The sequence below is a fragment of the Panicum hallii genome, chromosome 6, assembly GCF_002211085.1.
Source record: "Panicum hallii strain FIL2 chromosome 6, PHallii_v3.1, whole genome shotgun sequence".
Lineage (NCBI taxonomy): Eukaryota > Viridiplantae > Streptophyta > Magnoliopsida > Poales > Poaceae > Panicum > Panicum hallii.
This window is the reverse complement of record NC_038047.1, coordinates 43,127,652-43,145,979: the sequence shown is the minus strand read 5'-3', so window position 1 is coordinate 43,145,979 and position 18,328 is coordinate 43,127,652. Positions and strand designations below refer to the sequence as shown.

At 48.4% G+C, this 18,328-nt stretch overlaps 1 protein-coding gene across 1 annotated transcript; it reads left to right on the top strand.

Annotated features, from left to right (window-relative positions):
* Positions 1 to 14,419: 14,419 nt before the first annotated feature.
* Positions 14,420 to 17,331, top strand: LOC112897368 (triacylglycerol lipase 2). Its single transcript, XM_025965655.1, has 8 exons — positions 14,420 to 14,691; positions 14,880 to 14,987; positions 15,529 to 15,669; positions 15,752 to 15,862; positions 15,952 to 16,095; positions 16,179 to 16,222; positions 16,336 to 16,511; positions 16,618 to 17,331. The coding sequence occupies exons 1-8, from the start codon at positions 14,497 to 14,499 to the stop codon at positions 16,938 to 16,940; spliced, it is 1,242 nt and encodes a 413-aa protein (XP_025821440.1). The 5' UTR covers positions 14,420 to 14,496; the 3' UTR covers positions 16,941 to 17,331.
* Positions 17,332 to 18,328: the final 997 nt, after the last annotated feature.

Genomic DNA, 18,328 nt, shown 5'->3' with positions numbered 1-18,328 from the left:
TTTCCTTTTCTCCCCTTTTCTTTTCTTTCTTTTCTCCCTTTCCTCCCTTTTCTTTCTCCTCCCTTCCTTCCTGTTTCCCCTTTCCCCCCCCTGCTCCCGAGCACGGCACAGCCGTGCGCCGGCCCTGTGCGCCGCGCCCGCGCTACCCCCGGCCGTGCCGCGTGCACGCGCACGCGCCCGCCCGCGCGCCCCGCGTGCCCCGCGTGCCCACGCGCCGCGCGCCGCGGCGCCCGTCGCCCGCGCCACGCCGCGCCGCCCGCGCACGCGCGCGCGCCGCCCGTCGTCGGCCGCGCCGCCCGCCGCTGCCCTCTGCCGCACCCCGCGCGCGCGCCGCCCTGTGCTCGCACAGCGCCCCCCCCCCCACGTGCCCTCGGCACCTGCACCCCGCCGCGTCGCGACGACGGCAAGCGGCCGAGGCGCCATTAATGGCGCCCCGCACCGGCCGCCGCCGCGACCACCCCTCCACCGCCTCCTCCCGGCTATAAAGTGGCCCTTCGCGCAGCCCACCTCCCCCACAACCTTCCACCGCCACCCAACCCTCGCCTCCCCGAGCCTAGCGCCGCCGCCACGCCTCGCACGGCCGCCGCCCACCGGCCTCCGTCGCCCCGCCCGCACACGCCATCCCGGCCCAAGGTGCGTGGGGGAATCGGCTCCCCTCCTCCCCCTTCCCCTTTTCCCCCTCAGCCCCGTGCCGTCCCGAGCCCCGGACGCCGGGATTAGGGGCCGGCCCGAGCTTCCCCCTCCCTCCTCTGTTTCACGGGTGAGGGGAGGGAGAAGAAGGGGTGATCTTTACCCATAGCCCCCTCCCCTTTCTTGTTTTATCCAAAGGACCCCCCCTCCTTTAACTACTCCTTTTGCTAATAAAACCTCACTCTTTTTATTATTCCAAACCAAGTCCCTCCACCACGTAAACCTAATTACACTCGACATCTTTTAACGTGTCCTGCGTATTTTTAGAAATTGCAAATAGGCCCTTGTTCCCTCCAGATACTTACGAATAAACCCCTGGAGCCCCGTTTAAGCCCTAAAACCCGCTTTAGCGCGTCATTTTATGTGCGAAATGACCTCCGATTGACCCAAAACTTTACCACGCCCTTTCTAGTATAGTTTTAGCCATGCCATTAAGAAATCACCTAGAGATATTGCCCCTAACTCCATAACCAAATTATTTCCGATTCAAGCCTATCGGTAAAAGCTTTTAGTTCTTTCGCTTGATTGTGTGTCTGTTTGTTTGCGTCGTAGGACACGGAGTGAACGACGAGGTTCCCGACCGCGACCAAGCAACTGAGGACCAGTACTGCGACCCCGAACCCGAAGGACAGTGCTTCGATCAGGACTTCCCGCAAGGGTTTGACGATGGCAAGTTCAATTCCGCCCTTTGATGCATGTTTCTGTCCTAGTTTTTATAAAACACAACCCAGTGACCTGTTTTATAAAATTGCATGGTTTTGCGTGCTGAAAACATGGTAGGATAGCCACCCTTGTTTGAGATAACCCTACCTTGACCACCTGATTTTATAAAGAAAATGTGTGTGTGTGTGGGAAGGGATACAATGTGGTTTTGAAAGACGAGTTAGACGGGATGGATGGCATTTCTGTGTGAATTGCCGTTGGTGTGCTCGTACCTGTGTGGTTGAGCGAGGAAGGGAGATATCCATCCTGTCACCCCTAAGGACCGAGTTGATGTGACATCTCACCTAGCTTTTTGTCGTGCGAACCACTTGACCGTTGTATGGGCAACGGCTTAGCTTAAATCCCACTAGTTAGCTTGATAGCCATCAGGAGAGCTGAGAGCAACGGGTGATCAAGGAGACGGGATAAGCTCTGTGTGACTTATGCCCCGGTTAAACCTCGGAGATAGGTCGAATGACCCCTTGATGGATCCCGTGATGGCTAGTCAGGTCTAGCTAAGGTGGGTAATGGCTTTGATGGGATCTGCACCGGCACTAAGGTGTTCGTGCTGTGGTACCCCACCTGTGGGTAAAGTTGCACACCTCTGCAGAGTTGAAATCTATTCGAATAGCCGTGCCCACGGTACTGGGCAAGTTACGGTGTGGTCACATAACTAGTGTTTCTCTCTGGGAAGGGTTGAACCCGTGTGAGTTGTTTGGAAAGTATCCGGTAATGGTGCCGTGTGCTACAACGGACGGGGAGTCCGGTAGCGGCTTGAAACTTGGATCCGTACAGATTGACATCGTGTGTTCTTAGACACTTGAAAACTTGTTTTGAAAAATGCTTTTAAAACGAACCCCTGCATATAATTGTGTTTCCGCAAAAGAACCGTAAATTTATCCTTGGATTATCCTATGCATTTAACTCTGTTATAACCCCCCCCCCGTGGGTGTAATTGGACTTGCTGAGTATGGTTGTACTCACCCCGTTCTTACTTTACAGTGGAGGATCCCGACTACAACCCCGAGAACGACGAGTAGGGTCCCGTCCCGCACCCAGTCTTGCCTGTGGGTGAGGTCACCGTTGGAGCTCCGCATGGCGCAAGACTCTGATGATCCTTTGTTCGTAGCTAGTGTAGTTGTGTGGGTTCTGGTTGTAATCCTCGCGATAGTGGCGCTTCACTGCCCATTACCGCGTAGAGTTGTACGGTGATGTACCATCTGATGTAATAAAAGTGTTATCAGCCTCCTGGGACTGATAAAGTGACACTTTTAAGTCTTCCCTGATGGGGGGACGCTTCACTAAGGGGTCATGGGGGTGTGGGGAGGCTCGAGTCGTGCGGCCCATGGTGAGGCCGAAGGCGGCGACGGCGGCGCTCGTCGGAGGCGAAACTCCGGTTGAAATTGGAGGGCAACGGGTGGTCGATGAGCACTAGTGAGCTACGGGGAAGCTTGCGCAAGGGTTAATTGGGGCGGAGAGGGTCTGGTGCTGGCTGCCCACGGGCGTGCCGTGCGTGGCCGGAGCAAGAGAGGACGACGGAGGTGGAATTTGGGTCGAGCGCTCGGAATTGGGCACTGGAACTGGCAGAACAGGATGTAGGCGTTGAAGTGATGCTGCTGCGCGCGAGAGATAGGAAATTAAGGCTCTGTGGTGAGCTCTCCATGACGACGAGGAGGTGGCAGCCGGCGAGCGTTCGGGGATGCCGTGGCGCGCGTGCGAGAGGCCACCAGGGGAGAGGAAAGAGGTCGGGGCCAAGAGGGGACGACGCGTGGGAAGGTAAGCCAGCAGGAGGTGGCGCCATCGGCGGCGGCAGGGGCGAAGCACTGCCGGCGGCAGGCGAGCAGAGCAGGGACCCACGTGCGCGAGGAGGAAGAAGAGAGGGGAGAGGTCCGGGGGACTTGTTTGTGATTTCCAAAAACTTCAGGGACCTCTCGGTAAACTAAGATTTCCCACTGCTACAAAGGTCAAATGAGAAAATACTTAACATAAAAGTTGTAGAGTTTTTCAAACTCTATAACATTGCTTTAGTGCTTGGGTTCAGAAACTCAAAGTTTACAGTTATTTATATTGCATTTTGAAACAAAGATGGAATTTGAGTTAACTTTGTCTTTGCCCACCTAAATTTGATCAAATTTTGGGCATGTTTATAATTTTTTTGGTTTGTCATGATTACTTGTATTTTTACACATTAACCCTTAAGTAAATCTGAATTTTACTTTTATACTTTAATCATTTCTCATATAAACCCCTTTATATATTTGTATTAATTACACATAGGTCCTTAGTTTTATACAAAGTCTATTTCTCTTAGGTTTTAACTTAGCATTTGCACTTTTCATCTCTATGGTCATTTGAATTTGACATTTAATAGCATTTTTACCCAATTGCACATAATTTACAAATATACCCCTAGTTCTCTGTACAACTCATATACACCATAGCATGCATACAACTCACTAATACCTAGTGTCTATATCTCTAATTACCTGAATGTTACAATGTGCGCCCCGACAAGACGGACGGCGTGAGCCCTCGGTGCGTTTTACGGCTTGACCTCCGGTGCGGCGGACAACCGGAGCTTGCGATAATGGTCTGTCCTTTCCATAGGTCATGTCGAGGCACGTACTTACCTGGCCCCGCGCCAGAGGTTCGACCACCAGCACGACTTGTCATTCTGTGAGACCCTGGGGGCCCCACGTCCCTGCAGTGGGTACGACCGAATCCGTTCCCTCGGGGTCGGGTGAAGCGGAGATCCCCTTCAGGGTCGGGCGAGGTGGGGCTTCTCTCACAGGGGTCGGGCGAGGCCGCGCTTGCATCCTTAGGGTCGAGCGAGGCGGAGCCTGACCTCTGGTGGTCGAGTGAGATGGCTTGTGCCCTTCTTCTAGGCTTGGTATTGGACCGTCGGTGCCTCTCCTGCTGATGGGCCGTCCGTGGCCATGTGACAGCCTTGATTAGGTTGGGCCGCATATTGTGGGAGAGCTAACCCATAATGAGCTTCCTAAGGGACATACTTTCGGTGGATCCGTGATATTCGCCCTCGACAGAGAGCTTCAAGCTAGTGAGTTTGACAAAAAAAAAATTCTTCTTTACATTTTTTTAACTTTTTATTTTCTTCTCTTTCCCTATTTATTTATTATCACATTTTTATCCTTTCCTTTCTTTCTTTTTTCCCATTCTAATTCTCTCTATACATATTCTTTTAATTTTTCCTTTCTTTCTTTCTATTTTTTTCTTTCTAACCTTAGATAGGTATTCTTACGTAACTTAATATTATCTTAGTATTTACATTAGGACTATTTATAGCTAAGGAATAATTTATGTTAGTTTCATTTGACATGCAGATTCAAAACATGATAAGGTATAATATTCTTTTTTCTTTATTTCTCCTTTTCTATTCATTTCAGTAATACTAAATTTTTATTTATTTTTCTTAATTTTTACTTTTTTAACTAACTTGTTAATTATGTTATAGAATTTATAAAAGGGGTGGACGTGTCGAAGAGTTTTTTAATAATTTATTTTTATGTACTAACTTGTTTAGCACGTGTATACATGCTAATAAAAATATTTTTAAAGATATGCACGTATTTGTTCTTTATGTACAATTATTCGACTGCGGGTCACTAGTTTGTTCGCAATGCCAAGTTATTTGTTCGATTTGAAGATTAAATTGTTCCATGGCATTGACCTATTTATTCGCAATATTCATTTTTTATTATTTATGTCATACAATTAAATGTTCGTGACGTTTAGTGTTTTGTTTATTGTAATTATTATGTGTTCATCATATTTAACTTTTTGTTCGTAGAAAATAATTTTTTTTCATGTTCTAAAATATTTGTTTACAGTAGCCGAAATTAATTATTTAATAATAAAAAATACTTTTAAAAAATATCGTAAAAGTATAGGCGAGTTGGCCTTGTTTCGAAGATCTCATCATAAGAAAGATAATGATGCAATCTAATTTTAATCTAGGTCTCGATTTAATAGTTATAGCTTTTTATTTTTGGATTTGCATGCACGTGGCTGGGCTGACGTCAGCACTTTTGTCTATTTATGCATGCATGCATATATTCTCTCCTATTCTCTCTTATTTAGCTGGTAACATACCTGCAAACAGTCTGCATGCTTCGTTGTTGCGCTGGCGGACCATCTAAATTCTGCGTTAGGGTTCCTTTCAGGTGATGGAACCATCACCTGAAGTGATGCATAACCGCACCTGTTTATCTAAGCCTGAAGATCTTTACAAGACAGAGCCCTCTAGTACGGACGATCTACGTATATCACGTCGCACGACAAATCAGCCAACCATCGCATGAAAAACAAAACGCGCCCTGTTAAATTAAATTTGATCTATTAATCGATTTTCATATTTTTTGTGTGGTGAGGGACAGCGTGGTTGTGGCCCATTTGTAAGTTTTTTCATTTTCTTTTCTTTTTCTTTTTACTTTTGCCTTGTGCATTACTTTTGCATTCGTTTTAATTTATGTTTCTGTTTTTATCTCTTTAATTTTTTATTTACTTTTCAATGTCAGTTTTTCTTTTCTTTTCTTTATTTATTTTTTATTTCCCTTTTTATTTTATTTTTCCTTTAATACAACTTGTTTTTCTATTTTTTTAATATTTCCTTTTTATATACATTTGGTTATTTTATATTTATTTTTTCCTTTCTTTTAACAATTTTGTACCTTTATTTTCTTTTTTCATTTTCTATTATTTGTTTATACTAAACTTTCTTATATTTTTATATTATTTTTTTCCTCCTTTTTGAATTTGTGACTTTTTTAGTTGAACGCCTCTCGCATGTGGAGTAATAATTTTATACTTTTAATTTGCTAACACGTCGCTTTTATTGCACTGGGCATATGCTGCATATGGTCATAATTACGATACGGTGGATAGATTCCTTTACCCCAGAGTGTACTAGGCGCAAAGAGTCCATGCAGTGGACTGTTGGGCTGATGGAGGAATCTATAGGTGATGGTTGGTGGTGGAACTCTTTTAAAAAGGGGTTAAAAATTAAATTTAAAAAAGGGTGCCGATTTGGAAAATTTTAAAAAATGGGTACCTCCCGCCCGATCAACGGGCGGGAGGCGTGGGGGCGGACACCTCCCACCATCCAACGGGCGGGAGGTGCCAAATCTTTTTCCAGACCCCTCCCGAGGGTCTCTTCGTGAATAAGAAACTTTTCTTATTCGCGAAGAGTCCCCCTCCTGAGGCATCCCCCCACCCAACGTGCGGGAGGTGCCCACTTTCTTATTTTTTATTCGAAATTATGTTTTAAAAACTATTTAAAATTCATATTTTTTCAAATACAAGATTTATTCGCCATACTCTTTTGTATACATATAAAATTTTAGTTTAATTTTACGAAGAAAATTATGATATCTAAAACTCGTATAAAGATGGTTAGGCGATAACGTTTTGCATCGTAGAATCCAAATATTACGACAGTACGATACATCAAGCCATTAAAAATAAAATAGTATGATATAAAAAATAGATTAAATATACAGAGTCCACCAAATCAGGAGTATCTACTCTGCCTGTCCCGGTCCTCGCGCTCTCTTGCTCCTCTCCCCCTAGTCCTAGGCCGTCGGCGTATGTGCCCCTCCGAGTACGTGAGTGCATCTGGAGCACGGTGAGGACGAGGCGGAGGAGGCGCTGGCGTGAACGGGTCATCCTGGGACTGTGGAGGTGGAGCATCATACGTCTGGGAGGGGCCAATGATGTCAGGCCCGGCGCCGCCGCCCTCCAACTCCGATAAACTGACGGAGCCGCCGTCCCAGTCCGGCACACCGAACTGACCACCGTGTGCACGAGCTCCCATCGACCACGCATGCTGAGTAAAGCCCTGAGAATACAGAGCAGTTGGCGTCGAACCTGACGGGAGAGACGTTCCTGGAGCATAGGCGTCAAACGTCTGAGGCTCCATTCTTGCAGGAGGAGGCCCCATTGCCGTCGAGTGCATAACTATAAAAACAAACAAAATTAGTCGTGTAAATCAAAGTTGATCGAAATGGCAATTATAAAGGAATTACAGCTCGAACTGGCGGCAGTACCACTGGACGCTGTCTGCGGTGCTGCGGAGGTTGATGGGCGGGCCAGCTGTGTACACGTGGGCGGATGCAAGAGATGAACTGGAGGCCCCCACGTCGTCTCTGCTGCAACACATCAATGCACGTAATGCTCGCGTCAAGTTGTTATGAATCCGACGAAATCTCTCTTTGTACTGTGCCTACGGTACACGTACTCCACGGTCAAACAACGTGATCTGAGATGCAGCTTCGACCTCCATGCAATGGATCGGATCGATCTGCTTGAGTAATGGAAAGCAGAGTAATATTGTTATCGACTTTTTTAAAAAGATTTAATAATTGAAGTTGCGAAAGACGTACCGCGCCACGCTGCGCCTGATCACAGTACAAGGGATACGTGTCCGAGATGAACGGCGCGTGCTGATGCTCTGCGTCATCAATACGTGAAAGAGTGACGTACGGACGCGTGCGAGTGAGGTACCAGCGGAGGTATGCGCCGTAAGACGCCTCTGTGTGTGGCTGCAGCTCATCCCACACATCGTCAGGTGCTAAGTACTCGTGCAGCTTAACAACCCAGTTCACTTTGTTGGCATGATATCCCCTGCACGAATATCTATTGCAAATATTTGGAAGATAATATTATTTCATAATAACGGTTATATAATTAATAGAAAACGAGTTATCACAAACTTACTCGTGTACGCTGCGCGGCACAGCCTGGAACGCTCGGGGTAGGAGAGAGAAATGTTGTCGTCGCCCGAACTGCCTCATCACTCGCTCGACGCAGTACGGCTCCACGACAATATTGAACACTAGGTTCGCCTTTGTGAGCCAGTACGCCTCGTCACGCGTGCACAGGGAGGACAACCCGTACGGCGCACGTGTCTGGACAGCCGCATCGGTGTACGGGGTCTAGATGACATCCTGTGGCCGCAACCGATCAAATTCGGACACGAACTGCGGGTATACTTTTCGGACCTGCCGATGTGCCCAGCTTATCTGCAAAATTACACAACTGCGTCGGTACTTTGCATATACAGAAATGTACAACAGTAAATTAAAGAGCTTACCCGTCAATCGGTCCAAAGCGAACCCATCGTGGGGCTGTCCTCGTGCCACAGCCCATTAATCTCAGGTGGATAAGGCTCCTCGCTGATTAGGGGTGTGCTATGGCGAATCGCTCGTACGACCATAGCTGCAGCAGAAGTGGACAGCCTGTGATGACGGTGGTCCTCTCTATCTTGAAACATGCCTGACAAAGGCCTCGGTACGTGGCAGCAAGCATTGCCGATCCCCAGCTCCACCCAGATACCTGGCCCAGCTCCGCATCCGCACTCGCGCGCGCGTACTGGATGAGTACCTTGTCCACATAGTTGCCGTTAGAGCTGCAGAAAAGAGCCCAGCCGAACAACCACAACAGATATACCTCCAGGCAGCGCGACACCTCATACTGCCCAGCCAGAGGGTGGAGATTCTGAGCCTGAAATATATTCGTTCAATGCTTAGAGGCAGTCACATATGATTCAATTATATTAATTAAAAATAATTGTAAATACCCTATATTGTATTACCCAACCCTTGGCGGGGCCGGGCGTGTCAGATACATCCAAAAAATATGGCGGGTTCACTGGAGCAAACCGCTCCTGAAGCTCCGCCCTCCAGGTAAGTGGCACGGCAACTGGGCCAACGGCTTCCCCCGCAATGGGAAGCCCGAGCATGTACGACACGTCCTGCAACGTGGGAGTCATCTCCCCGCACGGCAAGTGGAATGTGTGCGTCTCCGGACGCCACCTGTCCGCCAACGCCGCAAGTAGAGAGCGGTCGAGCTACATCCGCTTCTTGGCGCCACCGTCTTGGCCGTCGCCGACCTGAAGCATACGTGCGAGTGGCAGCAAACCAGCCTCACGTAACCTGTATATTTTGCATTATGGTTACAATTATCGTACAAGCAGTACATTCATTCCGTAAAGAAAATACAAAGTATCACCTGTCAAGCCAGCGGTCGTCTAGGTGCAACAACTCCTTTGCTACACGAGAGCGCCACTCGTGAAGCTGCTGCCCCTCCACTGCTGCCAGGTACGACCTGTGCCATACGTCGGTGCTCGCGTCAAGAAGCTTCGGTATCTGCACCATATCTGCATGATAAATTAAGTAAGATACAGTGTGTATCTTCTGATTAATCCTTAATCCGCTCATTAACTAGTTGCATAGGGATTCAAATGTCCTCTCATGTGGTCTGGTAATTCCTCTGACCGCACATTTGAATTCACTTAAATCTACCCTATTCGGCCCATAAATCACATTTCTTTCTCCGTAATATATACTAAAAGTACCCTTCTCGGAAGACATATTTGTCAATTATTAATAAATTAGTTATACTACATATTAATACACAATGACCCTAAGTTTCAGCGATTCCCAGATTATATTTTTCAGATTCCAAACTATTCAGAATATAAATTATACTAAAAATAATTGAAAATACTAAAAACTATTTAAAATATAACTACCCTAAGAAATATTTCCTAGATTACAGTTATTTTCAAGTAATTATACGACTAGAACGAGAACATACCTCCAAATCGATGTGTGAACAGAGCTTCGCCGCTTCCTCTCCTCTCTTCCTTCCTCTCTTTCTTTTTTTCCTAATTTTTGCTGAATAAAATGGGAATTTAGGGAGCAGGTGGGCTTACATAGGGGGAGGGGAACCTCCCGCCCGCCCAACGGGCGGGATGCCCCTCCGCACTGTAGGTGTCCCGCACCTCCCGCCCGTTGGGCGGACGGGATGCCCCCCGGCCGCGTCAGGGCTCTCTTCGCGAATAAGAAAAGTTTATTATTCGTGAAGAGGCCCTCGGGAGGGGCCTAGAAAAGGATTTGGCACCTCCCGCCCGTTGGAGGGGCGGGAGGTGTCCGGCCCCACACCTCCCGCCCGTTGGTCGAGCGGGAGGTACATATTTTTCGAAATTTTCCAAATTGGCACTTTTTTTTGAATTTAATTTTTAATCCTTTTAAAAAAAATTCGTTGGTGGTGTTGGTGACATATAACCGCACCCAGGGGGTGGATTATTAATTAGAAAGGTGATTTGGGCTGAGACGACCCATTTTAGAAAGGTGAAACCCAGTAACTGAGCGGGCGGCCTTTCGAGATAAAAAAAGTAACTGAGCGGGCCGAGCCGGACTTTTGGGTTGGGGGACTTCGTGGACCGACGAGCTTGACTTGGGCCAGAAAATGTTTTTTTTCAGAATGTGGGTCTAAACTTGGGGCAAAACGAAACCGAATCGCTTCAGTTGGGCTTTTAGGCCCATACGGCGCCGTGTGTCGTCTCTCATCCAAGTGTGGAGGCGTGGGCCGTGGGGAAATGCTCCTGCACTCTCCGCTTCACCGTCTGAACTCGGAAGCAAAGCCTATTCTCGGCTGAAAAGAAAAATAGCCTGCCTAATCACATGTCATGTCCCAAAGATCAGAGCTCTTTAAAAAAGTAACACTGTAGCAGCTGACAGTTGCCACTCCAATGTCAAGAATCTTTGCCTTTTCCAGCTTGCTTCAGAAGAGCAACCAGTAGTCCTACGTGATCGTTCGGGATAAGCACGTCAAATGGAGCATCATTCTTTTCACTCCTCTTTTCACTCGAACGATTCGATGTGTCAGGCTGGCTATGCAGCTTCGAAGGGATCAGCCACGTTGCTTGCACTCAACTACTTGGCGCTGCTGCAGGGTATGAGGCCCCGTTTCGCATGGCTCTCTCCGGCTCCGGCCCTGTAGCGCCCTATTGCGCGGAGCCGGAGGAACCAGGAAACGCAGCTCCAGCTGCTCCTTCCTCTGTCTAGACAAATGTAATAGGGAGCTGGAGCCATTTTTTCATCGCTACAGTGGAGCACAGTATAATTATTGTAGCGCGGAGCCGGAGTCCCTCCGGGCGGAGCCGTCCCAAAGAGGCCCTCAGAGTATGACCTCTCAGCTCTGCTCCTGCAGACGTGGAGAACTGGAGACTGGGGACCGAGACCGACCCATGTCCTACGGCTGGTAATGGCTGGCTGCCATTCCATGCTGACGACAGCTTGCTTCTTCCAATGGAAGTCTGAACTCTGAAGAGAAGTTCAGTCAGCTTCAGAAAAACTGGCAATTTTTCGCCATTTGATCTCGATGAGGAAAGAAGAACAAATTAAAGCGACGGCAGACATGTGAAGGACCACCGGTTGACGGAAGACCAGAAGTGGTAGTGTAGTGTGGCAGAATTTGCCAGCTATTTTAAAGTTTTAGCTTTAGGCAGCAGGCGTGAATAATTAATGTAATCCTTTCGATTATATGGTGGCTGTTCGATTTACAAGAAGATGATTTTCCCGTGTGTTTCCAAAAAAACCGTCAAAAAAATTCATCACCCACAGCCACAGAGAAATCTTTGTTTCCAGTAGTGTATGCTTTAGTTCCGATCGCTACCATTTTTTGTTCGAGGTAGGATGTGTAGTGGCCTATCTACAAACGATTTGAGTGCACTCACCAATGGCAAATGGATCACACGTTCTACTCTACACTCCGAGGCACCGAACTAGTGCTGCAACAACAACAACAATAAAACCACCACCAGGCGGCACCAGTTGCCAGCACAACAGGGCACTGAATCACTTGAGTGACTCCACCACTATCCTACGCACCAAGCAGGCTGGAGATGTGAACGCTCGAGCTGACGTCCAGAGAGTCTCCTTTTGTTCAGAGGACTGTAAAGTTCAGTTAAGGATCCGAGCCAGCCACAGATGATTGCCGGCCTCCATGCCGCCTCGCACGCGCCATGCCGCGCCTTCGGTTACCGAGAAGGCACGTACGCTACTCGAAGCCTTGTTCCCGCAAGAAAAGACGCGAGCGGATGAGCCTCCCGGAGCCCAATGAAACAAAGCGATCAGGCCGCACGGCGGCGAGGGGCATGGAGCCATGGGGGCATGTGGCATGTCCGTTTCCCACTTGTGTCTTCGAGCTGGGGCCTTCCGCCATCACCGGCGGGCGTCTGAACCCGAGAACGGGCTCTGCATGTTCAGGGAGACGTGTGCGAGACGGGAGTACCGGATGCTGACGAGCAGAGCCCACACTGATGTGTGAAGTCCAAACGAAGTTGATCATGTCATCCCGTGCGACGACATGTTGCTTGACTGAACTCGTTTTTTTTTTGCCCATCAACTGGGAGCGGCAAAATGTTTGCAGCAGGCGAATACTGTTATCTTGTTGAATTCTGAAGCAACTCCATAGTTTCTTGTTGCCGACAGTGCAGGGTCTGATTTTCTTGTACCTCTAGCTCAGTTTCTAGGAAGTCAGGTGTGCGGTGTTTTTGCATGAAGAGATAAGCGTATTGCTCCACAATTACATGCGCCACTAATTAATGGACGTGTTCTTTTGGGCCAACATTTTGTGTCTTTTTGCTCCAACATTCTGGATGTGCCAACTCAAAAGGTTCATTTGCTTAATGCATTATAATCATGAACTCCAAATGGTGGATTGGTGGTACATGCCCTGTTGCCTCTCATCATACCTATATCTTACCATTACGATACGAATAGGGATGCAACTGGATACCCAATGGTATTCTATGGATCAACTAATTAATTATGATGGCATGTCATTTTAGTTCGTTTCTTATCTAAAATTAATTACGCACAATGCCGTCCTAGTTCATTTTATCAAATTTTTAGATCGTTCCAATGATCCAAAATAAATATAACTTACATCGCTAATTACGAAGTACGAACATGGGAAAACTATGAACAGGGATGGAAAATGTATAGAGTAATTGAACTAGCTAATGTTTTTTTTAAAAAAAGAAGAAGCGCGACCTGATAAAGGACTACAAAGTACTTATATGAATATTCTATTAGAATGCGAAGAAATGAGCGAGGACAAAGATAAACAATTTTTATTAGCTATAGGACTAAAATAAAACCACAAATTTCCAACATCACTAGTTTTTGCACATATTGGTGGACTAGCTAACAAAATAAGATAATAATAACTTTTATGCATGACTGGTAAATTACTAAAAGCCATTTATGTAATTAAAAATGCAATGTACTGTAGCAGTGTGGTTCAATTGAGTAATGAATATGGTACTCTAATTTTACTACTAGCATTTACTGCCGTCACTGTTAGACCAGATCTCAGTGGTTGACCTGACCGTGTGGCATGGATGGACTGGAACCGCTCGCGTCATTGTCGCGGCAGAGTATCACTGCATGGAAAATTCTTACTTCACAGTCTGTCCTGCTGCACGAGCGCCTGCATGCTACTGTAGAAAATTTTGCCGAAGGAGAAAAGAGCATTGAAATGCTATTGAAAGGTCTCATGAAACAGCCTTTTTTCTGTTCTGAGTTTTACCTGGACATCAATATTCTGTTTCTCAGTTGCAGCTATTCCTTTCTTCTGTCGGGAGACCACTGCAGTTGCTTACTTTTATCACTCAAGAATTCAAAACAAGGTGAGAATTTACGAACCAAAGTTTGTGTAGACGCACAAATCATACATGCCTAACGAACTCGCCAATAAATAAGAATAAGTGGGGTGTTTGGTTTGAGAAATGGGGTAGTCCATCATCTCCTCACTTCTCACGTTTGTTACTGTTTTAGTTTGTGAAAACAGAATGGAATGATCCATCACTACATCATCACTTTTACAAGCTAATCACTTGTGTAAAACATGAGGGATGTGGTCATCTCATCAAAGTTTACGAGATGAACTCATGATGAACCACCCCATCTCCTTCAACCAAACACCCCAAAGTGGATGGATGGCTCGTGCTATCATTGGCGCTGCTACGCCGGAGCCTAATAAGGTGTCACGTTGACGAAAGCGATGCACCAGGATTCTCGCGTTCACACGCATGACACTCGCGCTCTGCTTGCACCCCATTTTGATCCGCGTAATGCTCCTGATCCATCCATCCATTGCCATCCCCGGCGGCCGCGCACTTTAAATACCCGCGCGCGCACGCGTCTGCTTGTCTCGATCACACTACGATACGCGCACACCGCTAGCGCTAGTGGGGGTGCAGCAGCTACCACGCGCACGGCAGCCGGCACCGCCAGCATGATCGTCCCCGCCGGCCTCTCCCCCTCCGCGGCGGTCGCCGTCGCGCTCGTGGTGGCGTCCTTGCACCTCGCCGTCGCCGCAGGAGCGCGCGCCGCCGGCCAGCCGTCCTTCCGCGGCCGCGACATTGCCGGCAGCGGCGGCCCCTGCGCGCTGGCCGTGGCGCCGCTCGGCTACCCCTGCGAAGAGCACCAGGTTCTCTGCTCCTTCCATTCGATCTTGGCATGATCGTGGCTCCGTTTCGTGCACACCGTCCGTGAAGCGGATCCAGAAGCTTTGCATGCACATCTTCATTCATGTGGCAGTAAAAAGAAAGGAAATAAAGTTTTTGCGCGTACCCTGATTGCCTGGTTGGCTTTAATTTCCTGGATACATGCACACAGGTGACGACGGCGGACGGGTACATCTTGAGCCTGCAAAGGATCCCGAGAGGCCGCGGCGGCGGCGCGCGCGCGGGGCAGCCGGTGCTCCTGCAGCATGGGGTTCTTGTGGTACGCGCGCGTGCATGGCTCCTGCATTCTTTTTTCCTTTCTTGTCAGTTTCATGTGACCAGCACCCTATCATAGCAAGCTGGAGTATCTTGCTCCTTTGGCTAAGCTTTACAGCCAGACTTAAGTCTCTCTCAGCTGCAAAGTGTGTACGGGTGTGTCAGCGTGTATGGGCCGAAACATATCTTTCTCCTGACGTAACCGAGAACTGAGATACCCCCAAATGGAAACGAGGAATCTAATACGTGATGGCCGGTGCTGCTGCTGCCGCTACTTGCCTTTCATAGGAAAACCCATCACACCATATTGCTCCTCTCGGTGCGATCGGGCTGTCAGTCCGGACCTCCGGATCCGGAAACGCTGCAGCGTGCCCGGAGATGGATGGATCTGGCCTTGGCCTTGCCTGTATCAGTACTACACACGCACAGTTCGGTGAACATTTACGAACGTGACGATCCTGCCGCTGCCTTCTGTGCGTGCTGGTGTTTTAGCTGAAAATAAGACTTGTGACGTGTGTGACGTGGTCACTCGTGGCTGCTGGCAGGACGGCATGTCGTGGCTGCTGGCGTCGCCGGAGGAGTCGCTGCCGTTCATCCTCGCCGACCGCGGCTTCGACGTCTGGATCGCCAACAACAGGGGCACGCGCTGGAGCCGCCGCCACGTCTCGCTCGACCCGTCAAGCCGGGTAACGACCCTGCCTCACGTGTACGCCGAGTACTTACTGCTTGTTGAAATGCTAATCGATTTCGATCCCTTCTGTTCCTCAGCTCTACTGGAACTGGTCCTGGGACGACCTGGTGGTGAACGACCTGCCGGCCATGGTCGACTTCGTCTGCAGGCAGACCGGGCAGAAGCCACACTACGTTGGGCACTCCATGGTACGGCCCCAACGATCTGCTAGCTGCAGTCGTGCAGAATCGACGAAGCCTCGGGCCTGAACTCTTCTCTCTCTGCCTTTCGGTTTCAGGGGACGCTGGTGGCGCTCGCGGCCTTCTCGGAGGGCCGGGAGGTGGACCAGCTCAAGTCGGCGGCGCTGCTGACGCCGGTCGCCTACCTCGCCCACATCACCACGCCCATCGGCATCCTGCTCGCCAGAGCGTTCGTCGGAGAGGTAACCTATATCATTCTGCTGCTTCGAGACAAATAAAACTCTGTTCTGACTGACCAAATGATTCACCGTCTTCGAACACACAGATCATCTCGGACTTCCTGGGCGTGGCCGAGTTCAACCTGCTAGCGTACGGCGTCCTCGTGCCTGCAGATTCAGATTCAGGTTACTCCGTGTTGGGGAACGGGTTCAGATTCATTGTGGCGCTGATGATGGCCGTTTCTCCTCCGTTGATGAGTGCAGGCCTCCGGTGACGAGCCTGATCAGGGCGTTCTGCCGCGGGCCTGGGGCGAACTGCTACGACCTCGTCGGCTCCATCACCGGCAAGAACTACTGCCTCAACAGCTCGGCCGTCGACGTCTTCCTCAAGTACGAGCCCCAGCCGACGTCCACCAAGACCATGGTCCACTTCGCTCAGAGTACGAACCTTCTCCAACCGCTGTCCAGTCAACGCTGAAGAATTACTGAACGGAGTGGTGAAGTAAATCCGTTGCGTTTATTATTTTCCTTTCTCGGCACCGGCAGCCGTGCGCGACGGCGTGCTGACCAAGTACGACTACGTGCTGCCGGAGCGGAACATCGCCAGCTACGGGCAGGCTGAGCCGCCGGTGTACGAGATGTCCAACATCCCGGCGGGCTTCCCGCTCTTCCTCACCTACGGCGGCCGGGACTCGCTGGCCGACCCCGCCGACGTGCGCCTCCTCCTCGAGGACCTCCGGGGCCACGACCCCGACAAGCTGACGGTGCAGTACCTCGACCAGTTCGCGCACCTCGACTTCGTCATCGGCGTCTGCGCCAGGGAGTACGTCTACAAGGACATGATCGCCTTCTTCGATCGCTTCAACTAGTTCAGTGAGTGACCTCAATTCAGTCTCAAGAGGAAAGAAAAAAACAAGGAAGAAAGGTCGCTACACAACCAGTGAAGATTATTCGTAATATCAGAGGTTATAATATAAGTACCCAGTAATTAAATAGATATTTAGTTGAGAGAGCACGGAGGCTAGCTAGTAACTAGATGTGAAACGGGAACGTTGCTGATCACTGGAACAGTGATCAGCAGATGAGCCACACTGTATTGCAAATTTGCAGTTAAAGAAATATTATAGTAGCTCATATAACCGTGTGCTTGCTTATGTTAGTACCTCTCCTTGTCTGCTTGCAACAAACGAATTTAGAAAAAAAACATTTTATTTTATGAGATTCAGTCTACATCTACGTTCAGGAAGAAATTTGAAAATTAGAAGGTTTTTCTTTATCCAGTTCACATCTGCAATAATTTATTCTAGAAATTTCAGTTGTACCTCTGCCACACGTATATAGGCACTGGGGCCTTTTTCTTTTATTTGTTTGGAAACGACTGGAGATGATTGATAGATAGACTTGAAGAAGATAAGATCAAGCATCTGACAGCATAGACAGTGAGATTGATATACCTTAAGAACTCGCAATACGTCTTCACAAGAGAAAGAACGACCGTCCATGAGTTTGAAAATTGTTCATTTTTATGTATACTTAGATCTGTTCTATGGGTCTGAAAAACTAAAAAGAAAACACAGGTCGCTATGGCGCTCCATGTATTCTGATAACTGCGAAGCTATTGTTTGTGGAATATAAAGTCATAGTGACCTGCAACTACTTAATAAGATTATATGGCCGGCAAATTACAACCTGTATGACTGGCGCAAGGTTCCCTATCTTGTTGATTGCCTAGCTTACTTACCCATTTCCAAGTGGTGAAAGAAATGGAATTCAGATGATAGGCTTCGGAACGGAAGTGATTAGGGGAAGGAAGGAAAGCTCTTCCCTTTCCATGCCTTTGATTCATCCCGGAAAGTGTTGCTGTGTCAAATCGAGATTGTGTGGGTCCAGAATTGTTGTATAATGGCTTAGACTAAAACCTCGACCAGCCCTAGGTTGGGGATAATGATTTTTTCAAATCTTGTTGGGAGCTCGCTGTCTGTGGAACTGTGAAGACGAGACGAGTTCTAGTATAGTATAGTATAGTCTAGTCTAGTATAGTATTTCTCGTTGATTTGATTCCTGCGCTTCCCTTCGGGATTAGAGATTGAAGAAGAGGAAAACTGCTTCTAAAGGAGCTGACCAGTGACATTTCTGTCTCAATTGAAGCGTCTATCTCAAGTGGTGGTGATCGACTCCACGAATAGCCTGAACATGCTTATTCCTATTCAAACACATATATCGGTAAACCTATTTCTTTAGGAATCGAGGATCTTTT